At 45.4% G+C, this 23,250-nt stretch overlaps 1 protein-coding gene across 2 annotated transcripts in view; it reads right to left on the reverse strand.

The window, feature by feature from the left end:
- Nucleotides 1-2,694: 2,694 nt before the first annotated feature.
- Nucleotides 2,695-23,250, reverse strand: part of CCNT2 (cyclin T2) — a 70,709-nt gene continuing 50,153 nt past the window's right edge. Inside the window, exons 8-10 of one of the 2 annotated variants that reach the window (XM_078681811.1) lie at nucleotides 14,290-14,360; nucleotides 4,196-5,321; nucleotides 2,695-4,097 (exon numbers count right to left, since the gene is read on the reverse strand). In XM_078681811.1, coding sequence (XP_078537937.1) covers nucleotides 4,030-4,097; nucleotides 4,196-5,321; nucleotides 14,290-14,360 — 1,265 coding nt within the window. In that variant the 3' untranslated portion in view covers nucleotides 2,695-4,029. Of the gene's footprint in view, nucleotides 5,322-14,289; nucleotides 14,361-23,250 lie in introns of both variants that reach the window. The other variant, XM_078681810.1, reaches the window with a different exon arrangement.

The raw sequence follows: 23,250 nt of genomic DNA on the forward strand, positions 1-23,250 counted from the left end.
TATAGTAAGTAGAACGGTCAAATATATTTTGCAGGGACAATACGTGTGGAAGATAACTGAAGCTTACAAACCAGAATATCAGTCATAAAAAAAAGATTTTACAGGTATGTGTATTTGTCTATAATCCTGATGTGGTCGAACAGAGTAGACCAAAATGAGTAATGTATGTCCTTTACCATTTGTAGACGCCACAAGGATCATCATTAAATCTCAACCATTAACCCAAATAGTTTGAAACTTCAATTCTGAGTGCAGTTTGGCACCGGTGAGAGTGTTATATAAGATACTTGGGAAAACAAGGCAGAATGTGAATGTATGGGTATTTTGAGTGAATTGTGGTCTATATATTGGCCTTGAGGGTGGACGCACTTATAGTTGCATACACGTGTAAGCATTAAAGATCAATTTGAACGTAAATGTGTAATAATGGGTTTTTAGACTTTTGAGTACAATGAATATAGTGTTACGGAAACATTTTCTTGCATTTTAGAGTTGATGTATGTGCTTTGGAAGTGTTTGTTTTTATGTGTTGACTTACCTGCTTATTGTTTTTTTATCTATAGTAGGTCTGATATTAAACAGAACAAAGTTATTGTCGTGAAGGTGGTTCTTTTACCAATGTGCCACCGAAACGCGTCGACGCTCACCAATAAAGTGGTGTTAAATTGGGCAATAGTCAGCATCAAGCTATAAACAGGGAATTTAGATCCGTGCTCTATGCGGTCTACATGGTTAGCCTAACTAACACATGAAAGTGTATTGTCTTTGTAGTTTCTCCTTTTTGAATGGTCTTTTTTAAGTGATTTAATGCATTGAAGTGATTATGGTCTTTGTAATGGATTCATAACATGTATTTGTAAAAAATAATTTTATAAAATAAATCATAATATTTTACCAAAACCAACAGTTGATTTATAAGGGCCTCACTCGCTAGCTTTTAGAATATGTGTGGATGACAAGTGTGACAGAAGTATGAACGGTTGAATTTGTATCCCATCCAAAGGATTCTTGACATTAGCCCTACTCCTCAAAACAACGGCCCAATTCTTCCCATCAAGTGTCCAAGTTCGTTAAAAACCTGCCCCCCCCCCCCCCCAACACACCGTAGCGAGCATCTTGCACACATTAAATATGTTCGACAACGGGGGCACTGTGAGCCTTTTCCACAATGCTTCTTTTGCTGGCTTGTCAAAGAAGGCTTCCAACTTATTCAAACGCCATTTCTTAAGTTTGTGGATTACCACAACATAGCTTTGACCCACTTGTGAATTTGAACATTATATTTTTTTACCAATTATATCCAATAGGATTTTCAATTTTGTGTTTACGTTCCTTGTAGTAAATAGCACAATATATAGCACTACTCCACACACAACAAACTTTGTGATCCAAAAAAAAAAAAAAAAAATCACAAAGAACCTTTTCCCACTGATAGACTCCTAATAGACCTCAATCAATATGTAGTGGTCTTCAAATATTTACAGAGCACAGACTTCAAACACTAGGATCCGAGAATCAGTGTAATCAATACTGGTCTTACAATCCATGCTTGACATTCAAACAGTACAGAAGTACTGGCACTCTCCCACTAAATTTTATGAATCACTGCTAAGAAGTGCTAGTACTGTGCATTTCAAAATAAAAGTGCTGGCACTGTTACAGACAGTATCTACCCATTTAAAGTACTGTGTGAAACAGATTAAGAGTACACTTCTGATAGCAAAGCAGCACAATTGGCAACTAAGTGCCAGCACAATTAAATTGCTATAAAATTGTCATTTGATATGTCAACAGTCGAGATCAACCAACCAAAAATATCATTCACTGCTTAGTTTACTATCTGGAGATAGATTTTTAGGCTTCTAAATTACTTGATGTATGGATGTGGAGTAAAACAGAATTATGTGGAAATTTAATGAGCCACACTCCACATTTAAAAGGATCAGGAGTTCAATAAATATTTAGGCACTCAAGATTAAACCATTATCGAATTTGGTCTGCGGGAAGGGCAATAGCATGAAGTTACTGAGCATCTGGTGGCAATACCATAAAGTTACTGAGCATCTGGCAGCCCAGCGATTTCAACTATACAAGTTTTTACACAATGAAAATGTACATCTCAAACTACATTGCAAATTATATAATCTTTAAAAATATTTGGTACAATGCTGGGCCAATGTGCACTTCTTTGCAAAACCTGCTAGGCCAAAACCATGGCCATATTTGACCCTTTACCCATGGCTTTAGAAATTATAAGTGTTCTTGGTATTCAGCACAATGACCCTTTTTGTTCATGTCGATACCAGAGCACTCTACAATTTAAAGCAAGGGAATGAAGGCCTCGTAGAAATATACTATGAAAGCAAGCAACAATTTATTGAAGTTTTAAAAATGTTGCAAATAAACCTTTAAAACATCTTTCTTACAATAAATATATTTCAAAGTCATGGAATATTATTGCCCATTACTACAAGACGAATAATTCAGTAACACCGACTGAATGCATATTGTAGAGAATTCACATATCAAAAGCTGAAGATAATGGTCTGCAGCCAACACATCATACTAAATCAATATTTGAGATTACAATTAATTAGAAATCTGCTGTAGTCGGGTATGTAAAGCTTTAAATAAAATAAGTCACTTGTGTTTGAGAACTGTTCACAATCAAAATTACCAAGACAAAGGCAAACATACAAATTACTCTAGTGGTTTAATTTTGTTTCTTTTGATTTGTAAGAATTTGTGAAACAACTGTAAACTTTGATTTTATGAACTACAATCATAAGTACAATGTACATATCAATGGTAACTAGTTTATTGTTGGGATGAAGTAAATGGGTTTTATTTTGAAGACTGCATTCACCTAGAAAATAATTTATGGCATTACAAGGTACATTTGCTTTTTATTTTTTTATTTTATACTTTGACATTCAGAACTTAAACATTCTGAAATGCTAATGGAAACCGTGATCCCTTTAGTACTATTAAAAATATCTTTTGGTGTTAACTTAAGAAAAACCTAATTCGACTATTTTCTTTTTTTTTTTACAAATGTACATTTGTTAGAGCATGTATTGATCTTCATAACCATTATTAATAGCTTCTAGTTACTGCATTAAGCCAATACACATTTAAATGCACTTCACAGCAACAGATTATGTAAACTTTTTTATTCCTTATAATTTTCAGAACAGGGGACATGATAGTTGCCACTACAACAAGTCCAAGCAAGAAATGCTATCAACTAAATTTGATGTGCTGCAAGTAACTTGAAATGGCCCCTATAACTCTGTAGTGGCGTCCCTCTCAATGGTTCCCAATAAGGCCTACAGTTAGAGATAAACATGACAAAACCACCACTGCTAAGGTTAGCGATTTACTCAAATATAAAATAAAGTTTTTTTGTATATGTATAGTTTGTTACTTACGAGCAGCTCCAAACCTGAGTATTTTATGGTATATTTTAAACATACAAAAACGTATGTACATTTTTCTCCACTTTCTTGTAAACAGTTGTCAGTATATTCTGTTTTATCCCTTTATCGCTAGACACATGCAAATCATACATACAGTATAAATACACAAAAAACAGTCATTCATAGGCTTAGCAACAAAACTTGTGCCTGCACTAGTCCAAATTATAAATAAACAATGCGTGAGCATCCTAGTCACCGAAATGCAGCTGTGTGCCCTCCGCTGCAATTGTAGAAACACTGAGTTATTTTGCACCATTCATGCTTATACAGTATTTTAATACTATGAAATGTGGAGATTAAGACTTATCTACTATGACCTCTTTTGAGGTTGAAGGATAAAGCAGCACTTACATACAAACAATGGCAAGCGGTTGCTAACGCCACTGCAGGAAAAAGTATCCCATACTTACAATTCTTAAATAAAAAAAGAAAAATAACCCAAATAACCGATCACATGTTCATTCCTTGGGCATTTAACAGCGAATCCAGCATGTCGAATGTGTCTTTGTAGTCCATATGTTGGCTGTTTGTACTGTACTCATGATTGCCATCAGGGCCGTTGGTCTCCACTGTCTTCTTGTCCAGTTTCACGAGGGTGCTGAGATGTCCGTAGCCCACCTGGTATGTGACAGGGGGAGGAGGGGGTAAGGGAAGGTTAAGAACAGAGTTGTGAGATGATATATACTGCTTAACAGAGGAAGAACTAGATGAACTACCTGTACTTTTGGAACTTTTGCTCATTTTGGAGTGGTGGTTGTGAGATGCGTCATTGGCATGCAACCTCTTCCTTGAACTGGAACTTGAGGAAATACCATCATTAATCAGGCCAACAGGACTCCTTAAAACTGAAGACATTCCATCGGAACCAAATTTGCTGCTGCTAGAATGCGTATGAGAATGCTTATGGCTGCTACTGTGATGGCGGTTTGAAGAATGTTCCCTGTGTCTATCTTTCAGTTCTTTGCCAATATGTGGGCTAGAATGTTTGCTCTTTCCGCTGCCCTCATCAGAGGAGCTATGTCTTTCAGAGGAAGAAACTTTTATTTTCATTTTTAATTCTTCCTTACTCAAGTTCTTTTCTGAAGGTACAATTGGTATACGCAATTTCAGTGATTCAGATTTTTCTTTTTTATCAGATATATGTCGATCAGTCTTTTCAGTACTTGGAAGAGGAATTTTCATTTTAATTGGTGAAGCTGAAGAACCACTATTGGCTAACTGAGACAGGCTGTGTTTCCTGTGTTGCTGTTCCACATGGCTACTACCATAATGGTCCCGGACATCTACATCAACAGTTTCTTGTTTGCGTTTTTCTCTGTATTTGTCCAAGGACATTTTGTGAGGAATGTTTGAAGGAGCAGTCACCTGTACATGGTGTTTGCCATTTCCTGTCTTGTGAGAATATTCTTGTTTCACAGTGTGCTCTGATCCTTTGTCAGGTCGAAGTTGCACTCCTGGATGTAGCTGCACAGAAGGTCCTTGAGTAAAATTGATATATTGATTACCAGATAAAGTGTTCTCGTGTTTCATAGAATAGATCGGATCTGTCCTTGCCTGTTCTTGATGTTGGGGCCACTCTTGGTGGGATGATACATTGTACGAGGTATTTGGCATTCCTGCAGCTATTAATGCCAATTGTTCTGGTGTATGACTACTTTGTATAGGAATGCTTCCAGAGTTCAGTGATACTGGTGCAGGGAATGAAGTAGATGCTTTCTGGAAATTCACGTTTGTGGATACACCACCAACAGTGTCTACCAAAATGGAGTTCTGGGTCAGAGAGGAACCCAGAGAACCCTCTACTTGTCCATCTCCTTTAGGTTTCTTTGCAGCCTGGTTCGCCTAGAAAAAAATAAAATAAATTTAGGACATTAATAAAACATGTTGCTTTATATATAAACCATTTTAGATGTATGTACTAAGTCAAATAGGGAAGTGCAACTAGCTACACCATTTCCTAAATAAGGCATCTATTTTGAAATTATGAAATATAAGGGTAGTTGCAAGATTAAACAAGGTTAAACCCATTTTAAAAACAAGCATTGGCATAGCCAGTAGGTCTCGCTTTTGGGACCTTATAAGTATTTAGTTATGCAGCACAATATCCTTGGTGCAACAACAACTGTTGCATGGCTAAACCTTGTACCTTATAAGTGTTTAGCCATGCAACGGTTAATGTTGTTGCAGTAAGGCTATTGTGCTGCATAACTAAATACCTATTAGGTCCCAAAGGCGAGACCTATTGGCACATGTCGTATTCTGAGCTTTAACACAATACAGACTGTAGTTTGAAAGAATCTTTTTAAAAGCATGGTCTGCTCCGTCTCATGCCCTAGTGTGTAAAGAAAGATTAGGCTGATTATGTTGGAAGAAATGTTATACCGTCTTATATTCTGGGATCCACCATCACTTTGCAGCCTGGGCTTCCCAAGATTTAGTGTAAATCAGTTTCAGCTCTTTTGCAGCGCTCTCACACACACACAAAAGTACTACGTAGGATTACATGTGGGTGAAAAGAACAATTGTTACTTACCTGTAAACAGGTGGTTCTCCAGTATTGGTGTCTTTCATAGATTCACATGCTTGAATATTCCCCGTCTTCGAAGTAGGAGTCCCACGGTAAATAAAATAGCAATAATGCTAAATATATATAAAACATAATACAAGAAAAGAAAGGAAATACACTGAAATCCTCTAAGAAAAACGATTCCACATAGGAATGCAAGGCAAAGAGAAAAACTATCTGTAACACCTTAGTGTCATTATGTTAGTCCAAACTGCAGCCAATCAGGCGCCAGCACCCTCTAGAACCTTCTCCTCAGAAGCTCAAGCCCTCAGATTTTCGTAGCACAAAGTAACCAAGAGTGTATGAGGAGAAGAGAGCCTCTGAGGGGAGGATGGTGGGTCGCATGTGAATCCACGAAAGACACCAATATTGGAGAACCACCTGTTTACAGGTAAGTAACAATTGTTCTTCTCCAGTATTAGGGGTGTCTTTCATAGATTCACATGCTTGAATAGAATAGAAAGCAGTAACCTCCTAGAACTGAGATTGCTAGGCATATGAAGAAGAATTCAAGACAGTACTAATAATAATAATACAGTCATATAACATCATAGCAATCACAGGAAACCTAAAGGAGGGAACAGAGGCTCACCTTACTGAAAAAGATGGCGAAGCACTGCCTGTCCCACTGCGGTATCCGCTTCATTGATGGCATCCAAACAGTAATGTTTGGTGAAAGTGTGCCTGCTGAACCATGTCGCTGCACGGCAGATCTGATGAAGTGGCACACCAGCAAACAAGGCGGTGGATGAAGACATCGCCCTCGTAGAATGAGCCCTCACTGAAGACTGCAATGGTTTGCCCGCTTGTTGGTGGCAGAAGGCAATGGCTGAGGAAAGCCACCGTGCAATAGACTGTTTGGAAACTGGATGTCCCCTGCGCAGTCGTCCGTAGGCAATGAACAGTTGGTCGGACTTGCGGATGGGGGCAGTTCTGGCAATGTAAAATTTAAGACATCGTTTGATAAGCACTGCTCCGCCGGAGATTTTGGGTCCGGAAAGAAAGTCTTGAGAAACACAGGCTCATTCAAATGAAAATCCGTAGGTACTTTAGGTAGGAAAGAGGGGTTGGTACGAAGTGCCACTCCGTTAGGCTTGAACTGTAGATAAGGCGGCTTGACAGTAAAAGCGTGAAGGTCGCTCACGCGATGAGATTAGGTCAAAGCCAGAAGAAGTGCAACCTTCCAGGTGATGAATTTGATATCCGCCCTATGGATAGGCTCAAATGGTGATTTCATAAGTTGAGATAGTACAACATTGAGGTGCCAAGCTGGAGGAGGGCGACGCACAGGTGGGAACTTGCGAAAGAGCCCTTTGAAGAATTGACGTATAATCCGTGATGAACGGAGGGATGAAGAGCCATCATGTCGGAAACAAGATATTGCAGCTAAGAAAACTCAGTGTAGCATGAGAGAGTCCTGACTGAGTGAGGCTCAAAAAGAGTGGAAGGAGCTGCTCAGGAGTGGAATGGATGGGATGGATCTTGGCTGTAGCGCACCAATGACAGAATCGCTTCCATTTAAGTTTGTAAGTCTTGATGGTAGACGGAGCTCTGGCATGAGCTAAGATGTCTCTGCACTCCTGGGATATGTTCAAGCCTGCGAACTCAAGGTGCTCGGGTTCCATGCCCACAATTGTAGCGTTGAGGGATCTGGATGACACACTAAGCCCCTGTCCATAGTTAGTAGGTCTGGACGAGGACGAGGACGTAGAGGATTGGGCTCGCACTGGGACATTAGAAGCAGTTCCGAAAACCATGCCTGTCTGGGCCAACGAGGTGCGATCTACAGGATGTGGCAGGGCTGCCTCCGCATCTTCCACAGTACCCGCGGTATTAATGGGAGCGGCGGAAAAGGGTAAGCGAATAGATCGCACCAGTTAATCAAAAGGGCATTCCCACAGGACCCTGGGTGGGGATGCCAACTTGCATAAGACGGGCATTTCCGATTCTCCGGTGTTGCAAAGATATCCAGATCTGGGTGACCACATTGGCAGAACACAAGATCCAGAGTCGGTTGGTGCAGTTCCCATTCGTGTGTTGAGGAAGTGGACCTGCTCAAAGAGTCCGCCAGGAGGTTGGACACGCCCGGAAGGTGGACAGCTGCCAAGGTGATGTGATGGCGAAGAGCCCAATCCCAGATCGACTGGGCCAAGCGGGACAGAAGTGGAGACCTGGTCCCTCCCTACTTGTTCATGTAGTGCATACTGGTGGTATTGTCTGTTTGGATTAGCACGGACTCCCCGTGAACAACTGGGAGGAAGGACTTGAGCGCTAGAAAGATCGCCATCAATTCTAGCCTGTTGATATGCCACGTGCGTTGCGTCGGCCACCACTTGCCCTTGATGGAGGCCCTGGAGATGAGCGCCCCACCCCTCCAAGGAGGCGTCCGCCGTCAGCGTAAGGTCTTGAGCATGATCGAGGAAGGACACACCCATTCCCAGATTTGCGGGCCGTGCCCACCAAAGCAGTTTTTTTTTCATGCGGGCTGTGACGGCAACTAGGTCGTTGAAGGACCCGGAGACCTGACGCCACTAAGTCCAGTTCCTGAATAGGACAGGTGCGCAACCTGCAATTTGGGATCAGTGCGATACAAGATGAAGCCATTCCCAAGAATTATTTTAACGTCCGAACAGAAACGGACTGTTTTCTTCGAATGAGGGAGACCAGACGAAGAATCTTCTGACGTCGCTCGTTCGAGACGAACGCTTTCGAGAGCTGCGTGTCTAGGATTGCTCCCAGGAATTATCTGGTCTGCAGAGGTGCAAACTGACTTTGACGTTGATGGTCAACCCCAGAGACCGAAACACTTGCTGTCAAAGGTGCGTGTCCCGACCCAGCTGATGGTGACATTGAGACTTGAGAAGGCAATCGTCTAAATAGAGAAAGATCTGAACTCCTTGTAGACGCAGGTGAGCCACCACCGGGGCCAGTACCTTCGTGAACACACGAGGAGCTGAACAGTCCGCAGGGTAGAACTTTGAACTGAAAATGCATAGGTCCCACTTTAAAACGCAGGTACTGGCGATGTTGTTCGATTATCGGAACATGAAAATATGCGTCTTGAAGATCTATGGTGGTCTTAAAATCTTTGCTGGATAGAAGACGCATGACTTCCAGTAGCGTCAGCATACGGAATGATTGAGACTTCAGGAACTGGTTGAGAGCCCTCAAATCCAGAATGGGTCGCCAATCTCCGTTCTTCTTGAGTATGAGGAAGAATCAAGAGTAAAAACCCTTCCCTCGTTGATGTTTTGGGACTACTTCGACTGCACCTTTCAACACAAGAAGACGGACCTGATGGTAAAGCTCCTTGAGATGTGGAGGAGGTGGGCCACGAGGTGGAGTGCAAGGAGGAATCTTTGTAAACTCCAGGGTATGACCCCCTTTGACAATGTCCAAAACCCAGCAGTCCGAGGTGATCGAGCACCACTGGGAATAAAACAGAGAGATTCGTCCTCCAACACTTTGAGAGTGGCAAAAGTCATTGGCGTTTCTGATTTGCGCCACGATAGGACGACTTTCCTCTGTATGATTTGGAGGGTTGCTGACGAGACTGCTGATTGGGCGTGTAACGTTGGCCGCTCCGATTGTAGGAGCAGTATTGTTGCCCTCCTCGAAAGTTGGAAGAGCCGCGTCCGCGCGCACCTCGAAAGGACTGTTTCAGAAATTGCAGCGTGCCCAAGGACTTCGCCGTATCGGTGTCCTTCTTGATGGACTCAAGGGCATCATCGATATGGGATCCGAAGAGCGATTTCCCATCATATGGCATATCCAGTATTTTGGCTTGGACTTCCTGCTAGAAGAAGGTGGACTTCAGCCAGCCTGGTCGACGGAGTGCAGCCGCACTGGCCAGGAGGCGGAAACCTGTGTTAGCAATATCGACTGCACAGTCGATTATTTCTTCCGATGCCCTTTGACCATCGCGGAGAATCTGTTGTGCGTCAGCCTTGGAAGCATCAGATATTAATGCCATGAAATCTGCAATGTCTGACCACATCTGCCGGTCATAACGGCCTAAAATGGCTAAGGCATTAGCTGCCCGGACAGATGTTGAAGCCATCGTTGAGAACTTGCGGCCAATAGCATTTAAGCGTCGACCCTCTATCCGGAGGGGATGTGATTTGGGAGGCTGGATTCCGTGCTCTACGCTGTGCAGCCTGAGTCACGACAGAGTCCGTCTTAGGATGAGAAATCAGGCAAGCTGGAGAACCAGTTGGGGCCTTGTACTTCTTCTCAAGGCGCGGAATCTGAGCAGGTAAGGAGTTTGGAGCATTCATTAGTTTAATGCCCTCTTTCCAAACGAAATCAATAATGGGAATTGTGTGTACCTGCTTATAGGGTTTATCTTTAAAGTCATAAAGAAAACAATTCTCCTCGCGTTGTGATCGTGGAAGTTTGAAACGCGGAGCCGCTTTATCCATTAAAAGATGGAACCTGGCGATATCTACTGGTGGTGACTCACTCGAGGTACCAGGTTGAGGAGAGGGCATCTGCGCCCGATAATCATCCCATTCGGCCATATCCTGGTCGCCTGCCTCATCATCCGTGTTGTCTGGGACTTCACCATCCTCCCGTTCCGCGATCGCCTCATCATCCGCATCCTGCGGGTATATAGTGGTATGGATACTAATTGATCTACGAACCTGGGACGAAGTTGTAGTTGGTACGATAGGTGGCAATGAAGGTGGAGGTAGTGCCACAGGAGCGGGAGATTGCGCAGGAGTAGACTGCGGGTTTGCAGGAAAACGCCGGTTGTAATCGTCCAGCATATGTTGGAGATTAGAAATTAAGGTCAAAGGAATGGTGGCCACAGGAGCTTGAGTGAACTGCTCCTATTGTTGAAAGTTTGGGTCACCACCATCGTCAGAGTCTGTGTCCTGACATTTAATTATTAAATCAGAGGGACTATGTGCTGTCCCAAACATGTCCTCTTCATGCTCAGAGTCTGTGTCATGCTCAGATGTAGTTGCGAACATCGGAGAAGGTGGTTGAGGCTCTGGATCCGAGATCTGTTGGCAGGGTACTGTAGTGCGAGGATGTGAAGATTTAGAGGTCTTCAATGGCACTAACGGCACAGAAGCATACGAAATCAGTGCCGCCGTCAACGGAGCAGTCGCCGTTAACGTCGACGAGGCTGATTTAGCGGTCGTCAACGGTAATTTTGAAGAAACCTTCGTCGACGGATCGGCCGTCGACGGTGTCACTGTCGATCCATTGTAGATGAAGTCATCGACGGGCTCGTCGTCGATGCTGGTACTGACTCCGTAAACGGAGTCTTCGTCGAACGGGCCTGTCTTCGTCGACGAGATCTTGGTCGACGGTGTCTACGCCGACGAGGCTTTCGCCGTCGACGATGTCTCCGGGTCTTTCGTCGACAAGGATTCTCTCTTCTTCGCCGACGAGATGGGAATCGTCGACGGGACAGGTTTAGACGGCAACAAAACCCTCGACGTGAAGGCTGTCCACGAAACCGTCGTCGCCGGTGAGAAAGCGGAAGTGGTAGTCAGCGGCGTCGTCGAAGATGCAGGCAATGCTGTTCTCGGAGCGCTCGTCGACGGCGGAACTTTAAGAGGTGTGAAAACACCCCGAGAGGCAGCCAAAGACGCCTGAGAGCCAGGTCTCGTGGGCGTAGAGGTGGTAGGAGTGGCAGAAGACACCACAGGAGCCACAGACAAGGCTAATTTAGGCTTCTTGAGGAAAGGAGAAGGAACCTCCTGAACACTACCACGCTTTGAGGCTGCAGAAGAGAAGCCAGAATGTAAACTTTCTGCTTCGTACAGTACAGAGTCCTTGTCCTTAAGACGTTGCAGCCAAAGGAGAAGACGGCCTTCCCTGTCCTTAAGAGTTTTGGTAGAAAAGGTTCTACAAAACTTGCAGCTGCCAGCCTCATGATCCGGGTATAAACAATAAATACACTTCTGGTGGGGTCCTTTTCAAAAAGGCGCAGCTTCCCACAAGAAGAGCAGGGTCTGAATAAAGACTTCTTGCTTGACATGTTGTAGAAATATCTGGAACTAGAAGAATAGAGATGAAAACTGAGCAGAGCTCAGGGAGACTCCCTTCACACGACGTGCGGTAGAAAATCTGAGGGCATGAGCTTCTGAGGAGAAGGTTCTAGAGGGTGCTGGCGCCTGATTGGCTGCAGTTTGGACTAACATAATGACACTAAGGTGTTACAGATAGGTATGCAAGGCAAAGAGAAAAACTATGTGGAATCGTTTTTCTTAGAGGATTTCAGTGTATTTCCTTTCTTTTCTTGTATTATGTTTTATATATATTAATATATATTTAGCATTATTGCTATTTTATTTACCGTGGGACTCCCACTTCGACGACGGGGAATATTCAAGCATGTGAATCTATGAAAGACACCCCTAATACTGGAGAAATGTTCTTCTCTACTGCAATTCATTTGCAACCTCTTAAGGAAGAGTGAGCATCCTTTCAGCATACAAAAAGATAGATATTTCCAAAGCTTGTTTACAAGGTGATCATACGTAAATGGATTTCTAAATCTCATTTTTGTATCCATTTCAGAGGCATTGAGTACTGAAAGACTTCCAGTGTGTAGATATGAGAGCGAGATTTTAATGCTACCACCAGTGGGACAACTTTAGAATCCTAATTTACCAACCAACCAATCACAAGGGTGTTCTAAGTTCTGGGGAACGTGTTGTGCTATTGAAAGGACCATTCAGCAATTTAGAAGCTGTAAACACTATACTGCACTTGCAATCCAATTGTGCTTTGTCTGGAGGCCTCAAGATGTGCTATTTTTGCAGTGACCGGGTAGTTCAGCTCGTCACGTCAATTGTTTGCATTCTGATTGTAACGCACGAGTAATCGCAAGCAATGAAGAAATAAGCCAGGAGGACGGCTCATTGAGCTCAACACTCGATGCTTCAGAGGTTGGTACATGGAGTACGTTTGGGTAACAGCATCAGCAGCTGCCTGCAGGGCGTAGAACCAATAGAAGTGCAATATTAAGGGTGACATGAACCGAAGTTATCCTTATTAAAGATAAAAACTGGACTTGGTGAGCTTGAGAATCAGTGCACTATGTTACAAAGTGAACAAGCATTGGCCGCACGACGCGGGAAGCTTTAGTAATGTAAAAAAAATTAAACACGCTAGTGATGCGCGTGCGTAAAAAAAACAACACGCTAGCAACCAATCACAAGGGTGTTTTAAGTTCTGGGAAATGTGTTGTGCTATTGCAAGGACAATTCAACAATTTAGAAGCTGTAAACACTATACTGCACTTGCAAGCCAATTGTGCTTCGCCTGGAGGCCTCAAGATATGCTATCTTAGCAGTGACAGGGTAGTTCAGCTCGTCACGTCAATTGTTTGCATTCTGATTATTGTAACGCACGAGTAATCATTCAAAGGCAAAGCTACAAGCAATGAAGAAATAAGCCAGGAGGACGGCTCATTGAGCTGAACACTCGATGCTTCCGAGGTTGGTATATGGAGTACGTTTGGGTAACAGCATCAGCAGCTGCATGCAGGGAGTAACACTCGATGCTTCAAAGGATGGTGCATGGAGTACGTTTAAGTAACACCTTCAGCAGCTACCTTCAGGGCGCAGAACAAATAGAAGTGCAATATTAAGGGTTACATGAACCGAGGTTATTCTTATTAAAGATAAAAACTGGACTTGGTGAGCTTCAGAATTGGTGCACTATGTTATAAAGTGAACAAACATTGGCGGCGGGAAGCTTTAGGAATGTAAAAAAACCCACAAAAACCGCTAGTGATGCGCGCGTGTAAAAAAAAAACATGCTAGTGATGCGCGCACGTAGAAGCACGAAAAAGTTAAAGTGATCGCTCTGGAAGGGAGGCAGATGGCGGCTGCGCGCGTGAACGCAAGCACTAGGCCACCAGGCAGCACTTTGAAAACCCCAATACTAAATGTCTCGGAGCAGCGCATGCGCTGGCTCAGAGAGACATAATGAGCTAAAAAAATATAATAAATGGGCAATACTGTTGCACACACACACCCACAAAAAAGTGAAACGCACAGCAAAAAACATCCTGCGCAGGCAAATGATATATTGTAACCAAGTCTAATAACTATAGAATATTACAACTGGCATACATTACTGCAATTTTCTTGTATTTGCGCTGTTTTTACTGTAAATGCCTACAAAGGCAAACTAAAGACAGTGAGTTTGAAAAAAAGCCTAGATTTGTGTGGTCTTAATTTCATTAGAAAAAAAATATAAACATGAACTATTTCTTACTCTCCAGTTCCGAATCCTCTTCAACCGGCTTGGGGTTTTCTCCAATATTTGTAGAAATTCATGTGTTAGCTCTGCAAGAGCAAGGAAGAACAAATTTAGAAAAAGTGGAAAAAAGGATCACATTTATCTTAAACTTTTCAATTATTCCTAAACTATATTTATAAATCAGATTATGCTGAATAAGCAGCTAAACTAGTGAAATTAATTTGAAAATAATAAATCAAAAGAAATGTAGAAAAACATGCTAGGCTTTTGATGTTCACTTTTTTTGGATGATACAGTTAAAGGAGCAAACACTTTTTTGCAGATTTAATGCATGTTGATCTTTATCAACGATTTCATATTTTCACTGGATTTCTCGATCAAAAAGTTATAAATCTTCTTGTATTTAGGTTATATGTAAGCATTATTCTTACTCAGGATATGCAAAGGTGAATAAGGATCTTCAGATAGCCGCTCTTCTAATCCTGGCTTTGTACACAGTTCAATAGGTGGACTTTTGAGCATGTGAATGAATGCGTAGCCACCCGAAGTCATCCCAACGCTAAACGGTTCACGGAGGTGGAGAGAACATCTAGGGGAAAAGCCACTTCTTTAGCTGTTTGAAGAAGGTCTAATGGTTGGGTTCCTTCCGCAAGGGCAGAGGGAGCGAATGCCATAATCTGGAAACATTATGAGAAAAGAGCAGTCTGCCACTTCTGGCCTTTTTTTTATCCTGGGAACGATGGCTAAGGAAAGATCATCAGAGCACAGTTGCCTATTGGTTTGATATAGCTGAATCAAAGAGTAATCGATTGGAGGGACGTTCCCTCCAAGCGACCTGCGAGCAATGCACAGGGCTATGAAGCGGATTCTCTCCTGTAAAGGGAGCCAATGTAAGGACCGCAAAGCGGGCCTAGCCGAATTGTGAGACAAGAACCCCAATAGCATTCTTGCTGCACAGTTCTGCACGGTCTGAAGTTTTACAATTACAGAGATAGGCGCACCTAAATATAGGGTATTTCGTAGTCAATCCTTGACAAGTGAGTGCCTGAATCAGTTCTCTCGCCCAGAAGGGAAGAAGAGGGAGCACTTTGCGGAGCATCATATGGATGCCGTAGCATGAGGCTCCCACCCTCCTGGCCTGTATTTTAAAACTGAGGTCCTGGTCCAGCCAAACTCCCAGACTATCTCCGTTTTTGGGGCGGAGGGAGGACCCATGCAGACTGGCCACATAGTATTTGCTTTCAAATTAATGTGCTCTCCAAGAACCATGAGCTCAGTCTTGTTACCACTGAGTTTCAGGTGAGACAAGTTCATCTAGTTGGCAACTTCCTCAAGGCACAGGCCATGGATACCTGGTCGGGATGATTCAGAGCCACAACCAGCTGTGTGTCTTCGGCATAGGTAACTATGTGGACCCCAAAGGGAAGCACAATCTCCACTAACGGCCATGTAAGCATTAAAAAGAGTGAGGCTCAGGGACGATCCCTGAGGAACTCTACAATGAAGGGGTATAGTTTTTGAAATAGCCTCCCCCTCAAACACCTGGAAAGATCTTTCCTCCCAAAAATACTGTAGCCACAACAGGGCTGTACCAGTAACCCCCAGAGCTCCAAGTCGGTGAACCAAGATTTGGTGGTTAACCGTATCTAACGTGGATTAACAAGTTGAAATAGCAGTTTGCCACAGATCGTCTCATTTGGTCTAGGGTACATTTGAGGCTTCACAATAAAAATTTTATTACAGGATTCTTAAACAAAGATATGTTATGTCAATGACAACCATGCGCTGTAAACGCAGCTACATGGACAATTGTCAACTCTTTCGATAAGGTACAGCATGATTTTTGGTATAAATTGAGTTATTAGCGAGACAATTTCTCTACTCGTAAAACTGCTGTGATCACAGACATTTCTCGTACACTTGGACAACTTACTTTCAAAAGGCTAACTTTGAACAGCTAGTGGTTTACAACTAGTGAGATGGCACATATGAACCCATATACACCAGCATAAAGATGTTTGCACAGATATTAGGTGGGTCTTACAATTTCAAATGGCATTTAAAGATAGAAGACTGACTAATCAGCTCTACGTCAATTCAAAATGGTTTTTCTATAGTCAAGCAGCCTAATACATTACCAGACGAACCGCTCCTTCAACCAGAGGGAAAGTAGCTCCAGCTATTTGGCGGTCAAACTAATTCATAAGAAAGAACAATTGCTCAGACTACAAACACTGCAGTTATTAAAGCTGCTTTGAAGGAACTAAGTGAGGTTCCTTGTGCTGATACAGCTCCCTCGAATCTTGTTGGCAAAAGTTGTTGAGCTGAGCTTGCTATTCTATTTTAAGATCAAGAACATCACTGAAGATCCCATGATGCAAAAGGAAACCTTAATTAACCCTAGTTTGGCATTTTAAGTATCTTCATGACCCTTCCACCTCTCAGGCATTTTCTCTCTAATGCCAATATGCCTCAAATGGGGAACTTTACAAAAAGCTTATTGAGGAAATACCAATACAAAGAAAGCGGCTGGTTCCTTATGGTAGCAAAGTATTTTTTACAGTAGATGTGAGCCACCCTTCTTTCTCATCTTCTCCAGCAAGAAAGATGAACGCAACTCCTGTCTGCATGAGAAGGAATGTTACTTATCCAGTAAGCACCAGTTCCTGGCATTTAGTGCTGTAGATTCACAAGCTTAGCATAATCCTGCCATCTAGTTTTGGGCTTGGAAGTGAACAAACTGTTTTTCTTCTAAGAAAGTCTTTCGAGTCACGATGTAGAAACTCCTCCTCTTGCTGGTAATGTGCATGGTTATGAACTCCATGGTTACTGTTTTTTGCAAGGCAGGTGAAGGGTGGAATATTAAGTATAGGTTAGTATAGTGCGATATCCATATTAAGGAAATTTGTGAAAGGAGGCGGGCGCATGTGAATCTACAACACTAAATGCTACGAAAAGATACTTACTGGGAAGCACTTTCCATTAGAGGAATGCGTGCCTGAACATACACATGCTTAGACTGTAAAGCAGTCCTCCATAAGCAGTGGACAGGACACTCCAATTGGGAACCGGTGACTTAAGACCTTGCAGGAAGGCTTTGATAACAGGAATCCTGAATAGCCAAGTGTGTTGCCCGTTTTGTAAATAGGAGGCTGCTGCTGCTAGGTGCAGTCATATAGATGTGAATCCTAGATTAGAGAAATATAAATGAATTAAGCAACAATCTCTTGAACCTTAACTGCTGAAGGATCAATGTGTTTAGAATAACAGTAGGGGACCAATCTTTTCCACGTAGCAGCATTCCAAGCACGAGTAGTGGGCCTGCGTGCTTCTTTCAGAATGTCCATACAAGGCTGTGGTAACTTCAAATACTTAAACTCTACTACTTCAGGAGGCAAATCCCAAGTCTGAGTGACTGGGAGTCTGAGTGCCTGACTTCTCCATGGTTCTGCGTAAGAAGACCCTGCCTGTTTGATAGTATCTCGCGGAACACAACAGAGAGTTCAAGGAGTGTGGTTAACCATGGTTCCTGTGCCCGTGTGGGAGCTGCTAGGACGAGGGTGAGGACTATAGTTTGCAAACTACAAACGGAAGCAGTGGGAGAGGCGGAAAAGCCTAAGGAAATATCCGAGACCAACTCATCCATAATGTGTTGCCCTGGACTGTGGGAACCTGGTAGTGAAGTTTGGGCATTATTAGTTTTCTGCAGTGTCTATTTGAAGTGAACTCCAACGCCAGAAGTATGGAAGAGGGACTTGCAGGTAGAGTTCCCACTCGTAGGCTTGTTGGTGCGTCCTGCTGAGGAGATCTGCAAAGTTGTTGTTAACCCCCGGGAGGTACTCAACAGTTGAATTTTGTACCCGAGTGTCTACCTCCAAATGGCCAGGGCTAGATGAGACAGTTGAGGTCACCTGGCGTCCTCCCTGCTTTTGTAGAATACATGGCAATCACGTTGCCTGTTTTGATCAGGACTACCTTTCAAATTAGGTGAGGAAGGAAGGCTTAGAGCACTAGATGAACAGCTAGCAACTTCAAATGATTGATACTTGGGATTTCTCTGGCTAGGTGCCCAGTCTCCCTGGACAGTTAAATCTTGTGAATGCACTCCCCATCCCGTGAGGGCAGCGTCTGTTGTGGTTCACTGCAGAACTGGGTCTAGGAAGGGGTACTCTTTAAAGACATTGTTGGTGTTCCACCACTGAGTGTGGCAAGTTTGATTGCCAACCAACATTAGCTCTTACAATTGACCCTCCGTTTGAGTCCAACAGACATGTTCAGTCAGGCACGAGGGACTAAGGCTATACATGAAGCCATTATACCAAGGAGAAGCATGACTGTCTTGACTGTGACCTGCTGATAGGGCTAGAAGTACGAGTCACTTACCTTCGGTAACGATGTATCTGGTAGAACGATTCTAGCCGCAGATTCCTTAACGTAGAATTATCCCCCAGGCGCGAGACTGGATCCGGAAAACTTTTGCTACAGCATCCCTGCGCGCCGGGGGGACGACATTGCGCGGCTCTGCCCAAGCGTCGTCCGCGCACATGATGCCAGCGAGGTCACATAAGTCCCACCCCGGCGCGCCTACGTCAGTTTTCTCCGGAGAACTTTTCCGCGCCACAACGCGGAGCCTCCAAAGTGTAGGAACATGGGAACAGTGTGCGAATAGCAGAACACTAGGAAAAAGGAATGGTGAGGAACAGCACCACACAGAGCAGTGCCGGACACTGCAGTACCCAAAGCAGGGAAAGAATAAAGAATAGAGCGCAGCCCTGAACCACCACCCTGGCAGGATGTAGACAGCACCCCCTTGGGACAAGGGAAATGTGCAAAATGTCAAGACAACCTGAAACAGGGATGCAGCCCGAACCAAGAACAAGGAAAGGAGCCCCATTCCAAGACAAACAGGAAACGACAACTCTCCAGGGCAACCCCAGCACAGAGTGCGACCACCACCTACGGGAACATGGGCAACTACAGCCAGGCGACCCCACCCCAAAAGGTAGCAGAGAGACCAGAACCTAGAAGCAAGAGGGAGGAGGGGAGGGACGAAGGTAAGGGCAAGCCCTAATCCTGAAGCAACCACGGCCGGGGGCACAGGACCACCTACAGACCCATCCTCTGAAGCACCAAAGAGGAGAAGGAACGAGACAAAAAAACATCCTGTCAAAAGAGCCAAGAATGCACTCATAGAAACATAGCCATCCACCGGAAGGCGAGTGCAGAAGGCCAAGCCAAAAGGTCCTCGCAGAAAGGGGAGGAAGGGCGGGCCGTGAAGGAATCTGCGACTAGAACCATGTCTACCAGATAAATCGTTACCGAAGAGAAGTAACTCGTACATCTGATCGAGACTACTAGCCGCAGATTCCTTAACGTACAATAGAAACCCTAGCCATACCCCCGGGGAAGGAGGGTTTGCGAAAGGACCCCACCAGCCAGGACGTAACAGAGGGTTCCACAAGGGACGAGTTAGACGGACAGGGCCCCCCCCAGGCAAGGAAACTCCCCAAAAGCAGAACATCAGCGAGCCCCAGAGGGGTGATGGAAGAAGAAGAAAGGGTGGCAAAAAAGCCCGTTCACACTCAGAGGAACCAAGGGCAAGGCCAGGGAAGGCCAAAGCACCCCACGCCCTTACCAGGCAACAGAACCTCAAGCCCATGCCAGGCAGGGAAGAGGAAAAACCCTTGAAGGCTGAAGGAAACGAGGGAAAGAAGGCGAGCCCACTATAGGCGGAAGGCAACAGACCAGACAGACCGCCCACCACAGCAGCCAGCAGCAGGAAGAACAGCCCGGGGACCCAGGAAGACCGGGCAGGCCACGCCAGAGAAAAGGGGAGAGAAATAGAGAACCATCCCAGCCTCCAGGACAGGAGCTAGAAGGCAAGGAAATGCCCGGACACGCCAAACCGGGGGGGGGGTCCACGTACATGACCTAATGAGCTTATGCATCATACATAAACGTAAGGAGAGCAGAGGTGGAAGGCAACCACAACTCCTTAGCAGGGTGCAAGCTATACAACAGCTACCACTACCCCACATAGGGTACGTTAAGTCCCAAGACACAGGAACCCTCTTTGGAAGAAACTTCCGCAGCGGAGGAAAAAAAACAAGAGAGCCAAGGGGACCCGTAGCCAATCGGGGTGGGCAAAGGCCAGACCTCGAAGTTAGAAGGAGGAACCGAAGAGTGGGGGACCTGTTGCTCCTCCGGTGAACACCGCAGCCTCGGGAATGGCGGGGAGCTGCCCTTTGAAGACACAGGTGAAAAATCAACCACGCAGCGGCCTGTCTCCTGGTAGGAGGACACCAGCAGGCATCCAACCACTGGAGAAGAGGGAGCGTCTGAAGACGAATTAGCGACTCGACACCTGCCCAGCACCGTAGAGTCCGCCGCCTGAGGCAGGAAGTCACAACCATCCGGCGCCAAAGGAGACGCCGGACAGGGCTCCTCCAAGTCACACAGCGCCAGGGACGAGAGCCGAGCCTGAGCCGAAGTGGCCATGAGATGGCACCGGAACGGCACAGACTCTACCTCCAACGAGGCAGCCGCCGAAGTGGAGAGACGAGAGGGACCAGGGGAATGACAAGAAGCCCTCCGCCAGCCGTGGCCCAGAATGTGACGGAGGTGGTCTGCCGACCCATGCGGCGCCGCCAAGCAGATTCAACCTCCACCTAGACATCCACCTCGGCAGCCGCCTGCGTGGAGGGACGAGGGGACCCCGTCCAGCAGCGACCCAGAGCGGGACAAGGGGGGCGGGGGGGGTGTCCACCGACCCCTGTGGCGCTGCCCAGGCCAGCAGGCGCTGGCGCAGCATCTGCTCAGCCGTGGACAAGGCCACCGCCTGTTCAGAGGCCCAAGCAGGGCTCGGGGATGCGACCAGAGCTCCGGCGACCAGAGCTCCGGCGACCAGAGCCCCGGCGACCTCCCGCGACACAATAGGGACTCCCGCGGTAGTTTGAGGCAGAGGCGCCGTGGTCCAAAGGAGGGACCCCCGAAGGGCTGCACCCCAACAGCACCACATCCTCCAAACCTGGAGCTGAGCCAGTTGGCAACGTCGCGGAGGGCCCTGCGCAATACAAGGGATCCGCCGACGTCCCAGATGGGGAACGAGGAGACGCCAGCTAGGCCTTCAAAGCCGCCTCATCTGTCTCCATATGGGCTCTCGGCGCCCCCTCACAGGGAAACGGCGGATAGGAGGACGACGCGGGCCGCATCACCCGTGGAGAGTCCACGCCCCCGGCAGGCCGAACACCAGCCCCCGGGGACAAGCTGCGACACTTACCCACCCGGGAGCGACGCTCTCGAGACATCGGAGAGGGATGAGGACACCGACAACGGCCATTTCTGAAACCTTCTGCAGAGGCGGATCAAGGGGATGAAGCCGCCCTTGAGAGACGCGTCAAGAGTAGTTTCATCCAGCGCTCCTGCCGCGACTTCGGCTTCAACTGTTGGCACGCTTCACAATTAGTGGTGCTGTAATCTTCCCCTAAACACCACATACAAATGAGGTGAGGGTCCGTTGCCGAATTAAAACGACCACACGACGTGCAAGTCTTGAAGCTCCAAGGCATTCGCACACTGTTCCAACAAAAAAGTATCACAATGATTAAAGAAAAAAGGGCTCAAACAGGCCCGAACAGAGACCGGATCCGCGTTGCACGCGGAAAAGGAAAATACTGACGTAGGCGCACCGGGGTGGGACTTACGTGACCGTGCCGATGTCATGAGTGCGGACGACGCATGGGCGGAGCCGCGCGATATCGTCCCCCCACCCGCAGGGATGCTGTGGCAAAAGTTTCCCGCATCCAGTCTCACGCCTGGGGGATAATTCTATGTTAAGGAATCTGTGGCTAGTAGTCTATCAGTTAAGGGTTATGAACTTCTGGAAGGATTGAATCCTGGCAACTTTGGGGTAAGCCCCCCCTCCCCCGAGTAGGGTTGTATTTGAAGGGGTTGTAGGTGGGACTTGACTGCATTTATGGTAAAGCCTAGTTTTTTTTTATATAAATAATTTTCTTTACTCAGCATTTTTGGACAAACCTACAAATAGGTGGAAATAAACAAACCCCTGTCAAAAGAAAGGGGGTGGGGAACACACAATCATCAGAACAATTTCAAAATATACATATCAGAGTACAGCATTGTTCAATTATATCAAGTCACAAAGCGTTTGGAATTTAGCATGTAATAACCAAGCCGGTCACTCCGGTCAGGAACATTCGGTACATAGCCCATTAGTTGCGATATCACAGATATCGTAGTCGTTAGGGGTAGGAGACACTGGTAGCTTCTTTTTGTGGTGATAGAGTAAAAAACTGACAGGGCCAAGCACTATCTAGCCTGGCTTTCCAGGTAAGTATTATATAAACTCCAAAAAATGTTGAGGCGACTTCTAGGAGGGAGGAGCTCGCTGTGTGCTTGATTGTGTGTTGCAAAACAACATGTCTAGACCATTGGGTTAGTGAGGGAGGACGACCCCGGGCCCAGTGCATTGCTGCCACTCTTTTGGCTATCAATATGCCCATGTCAAAGAGTCCTCTAATACATTTTTTAGGCGTTTTGAATATCCCATTATTGCAAATAGTGGGTCTGGGGCAATCTGTTCATCAGCGATGTCGCTAAGTTTGGAGAAAATTTGTATCCAGAAAGCAGCGATTGGTGGGTATAGCCAAGCCAAATGCAAGAATCCTGCCCCTCTCTCCCCAAATCTTTCACAGCAGTCGGACTCCCACAGCCCAAATCTATGGAGCCGCACAGGTGTGCTATATTCCATTCAGAAATTTGAATTGTATGAGCCGGTGCCTGCCATTAACCACTTGGATGCTGAGCCCCTGGTACCACTTCAATGTAATTTCCATTGAAATCAATGGAAACTCCATGACGAGCTGAGCTCGTCATGAGCGTCGAAGGGGTTAAGGGAAATTCGTTTGGTGGCTTCGCAGCAGTACGGCCACATTTTATCATCTATCGTTTGTTCTA

Source organism: Lissotriton helveticus, chromosome 3_1 (assembly GCF_964261635.1).
Source record: "Lissotriton helveticus chromosome 3_1, aLisHel1.1, whole genome shotgun sequence".
In the NCBI taxonomy this organism is placed as follows: Eukaryota; Metazoa; Chordata; class Amphibia; order Caudata; family Salamandridae; genus Lissotriton; species Lissotriton helveticus.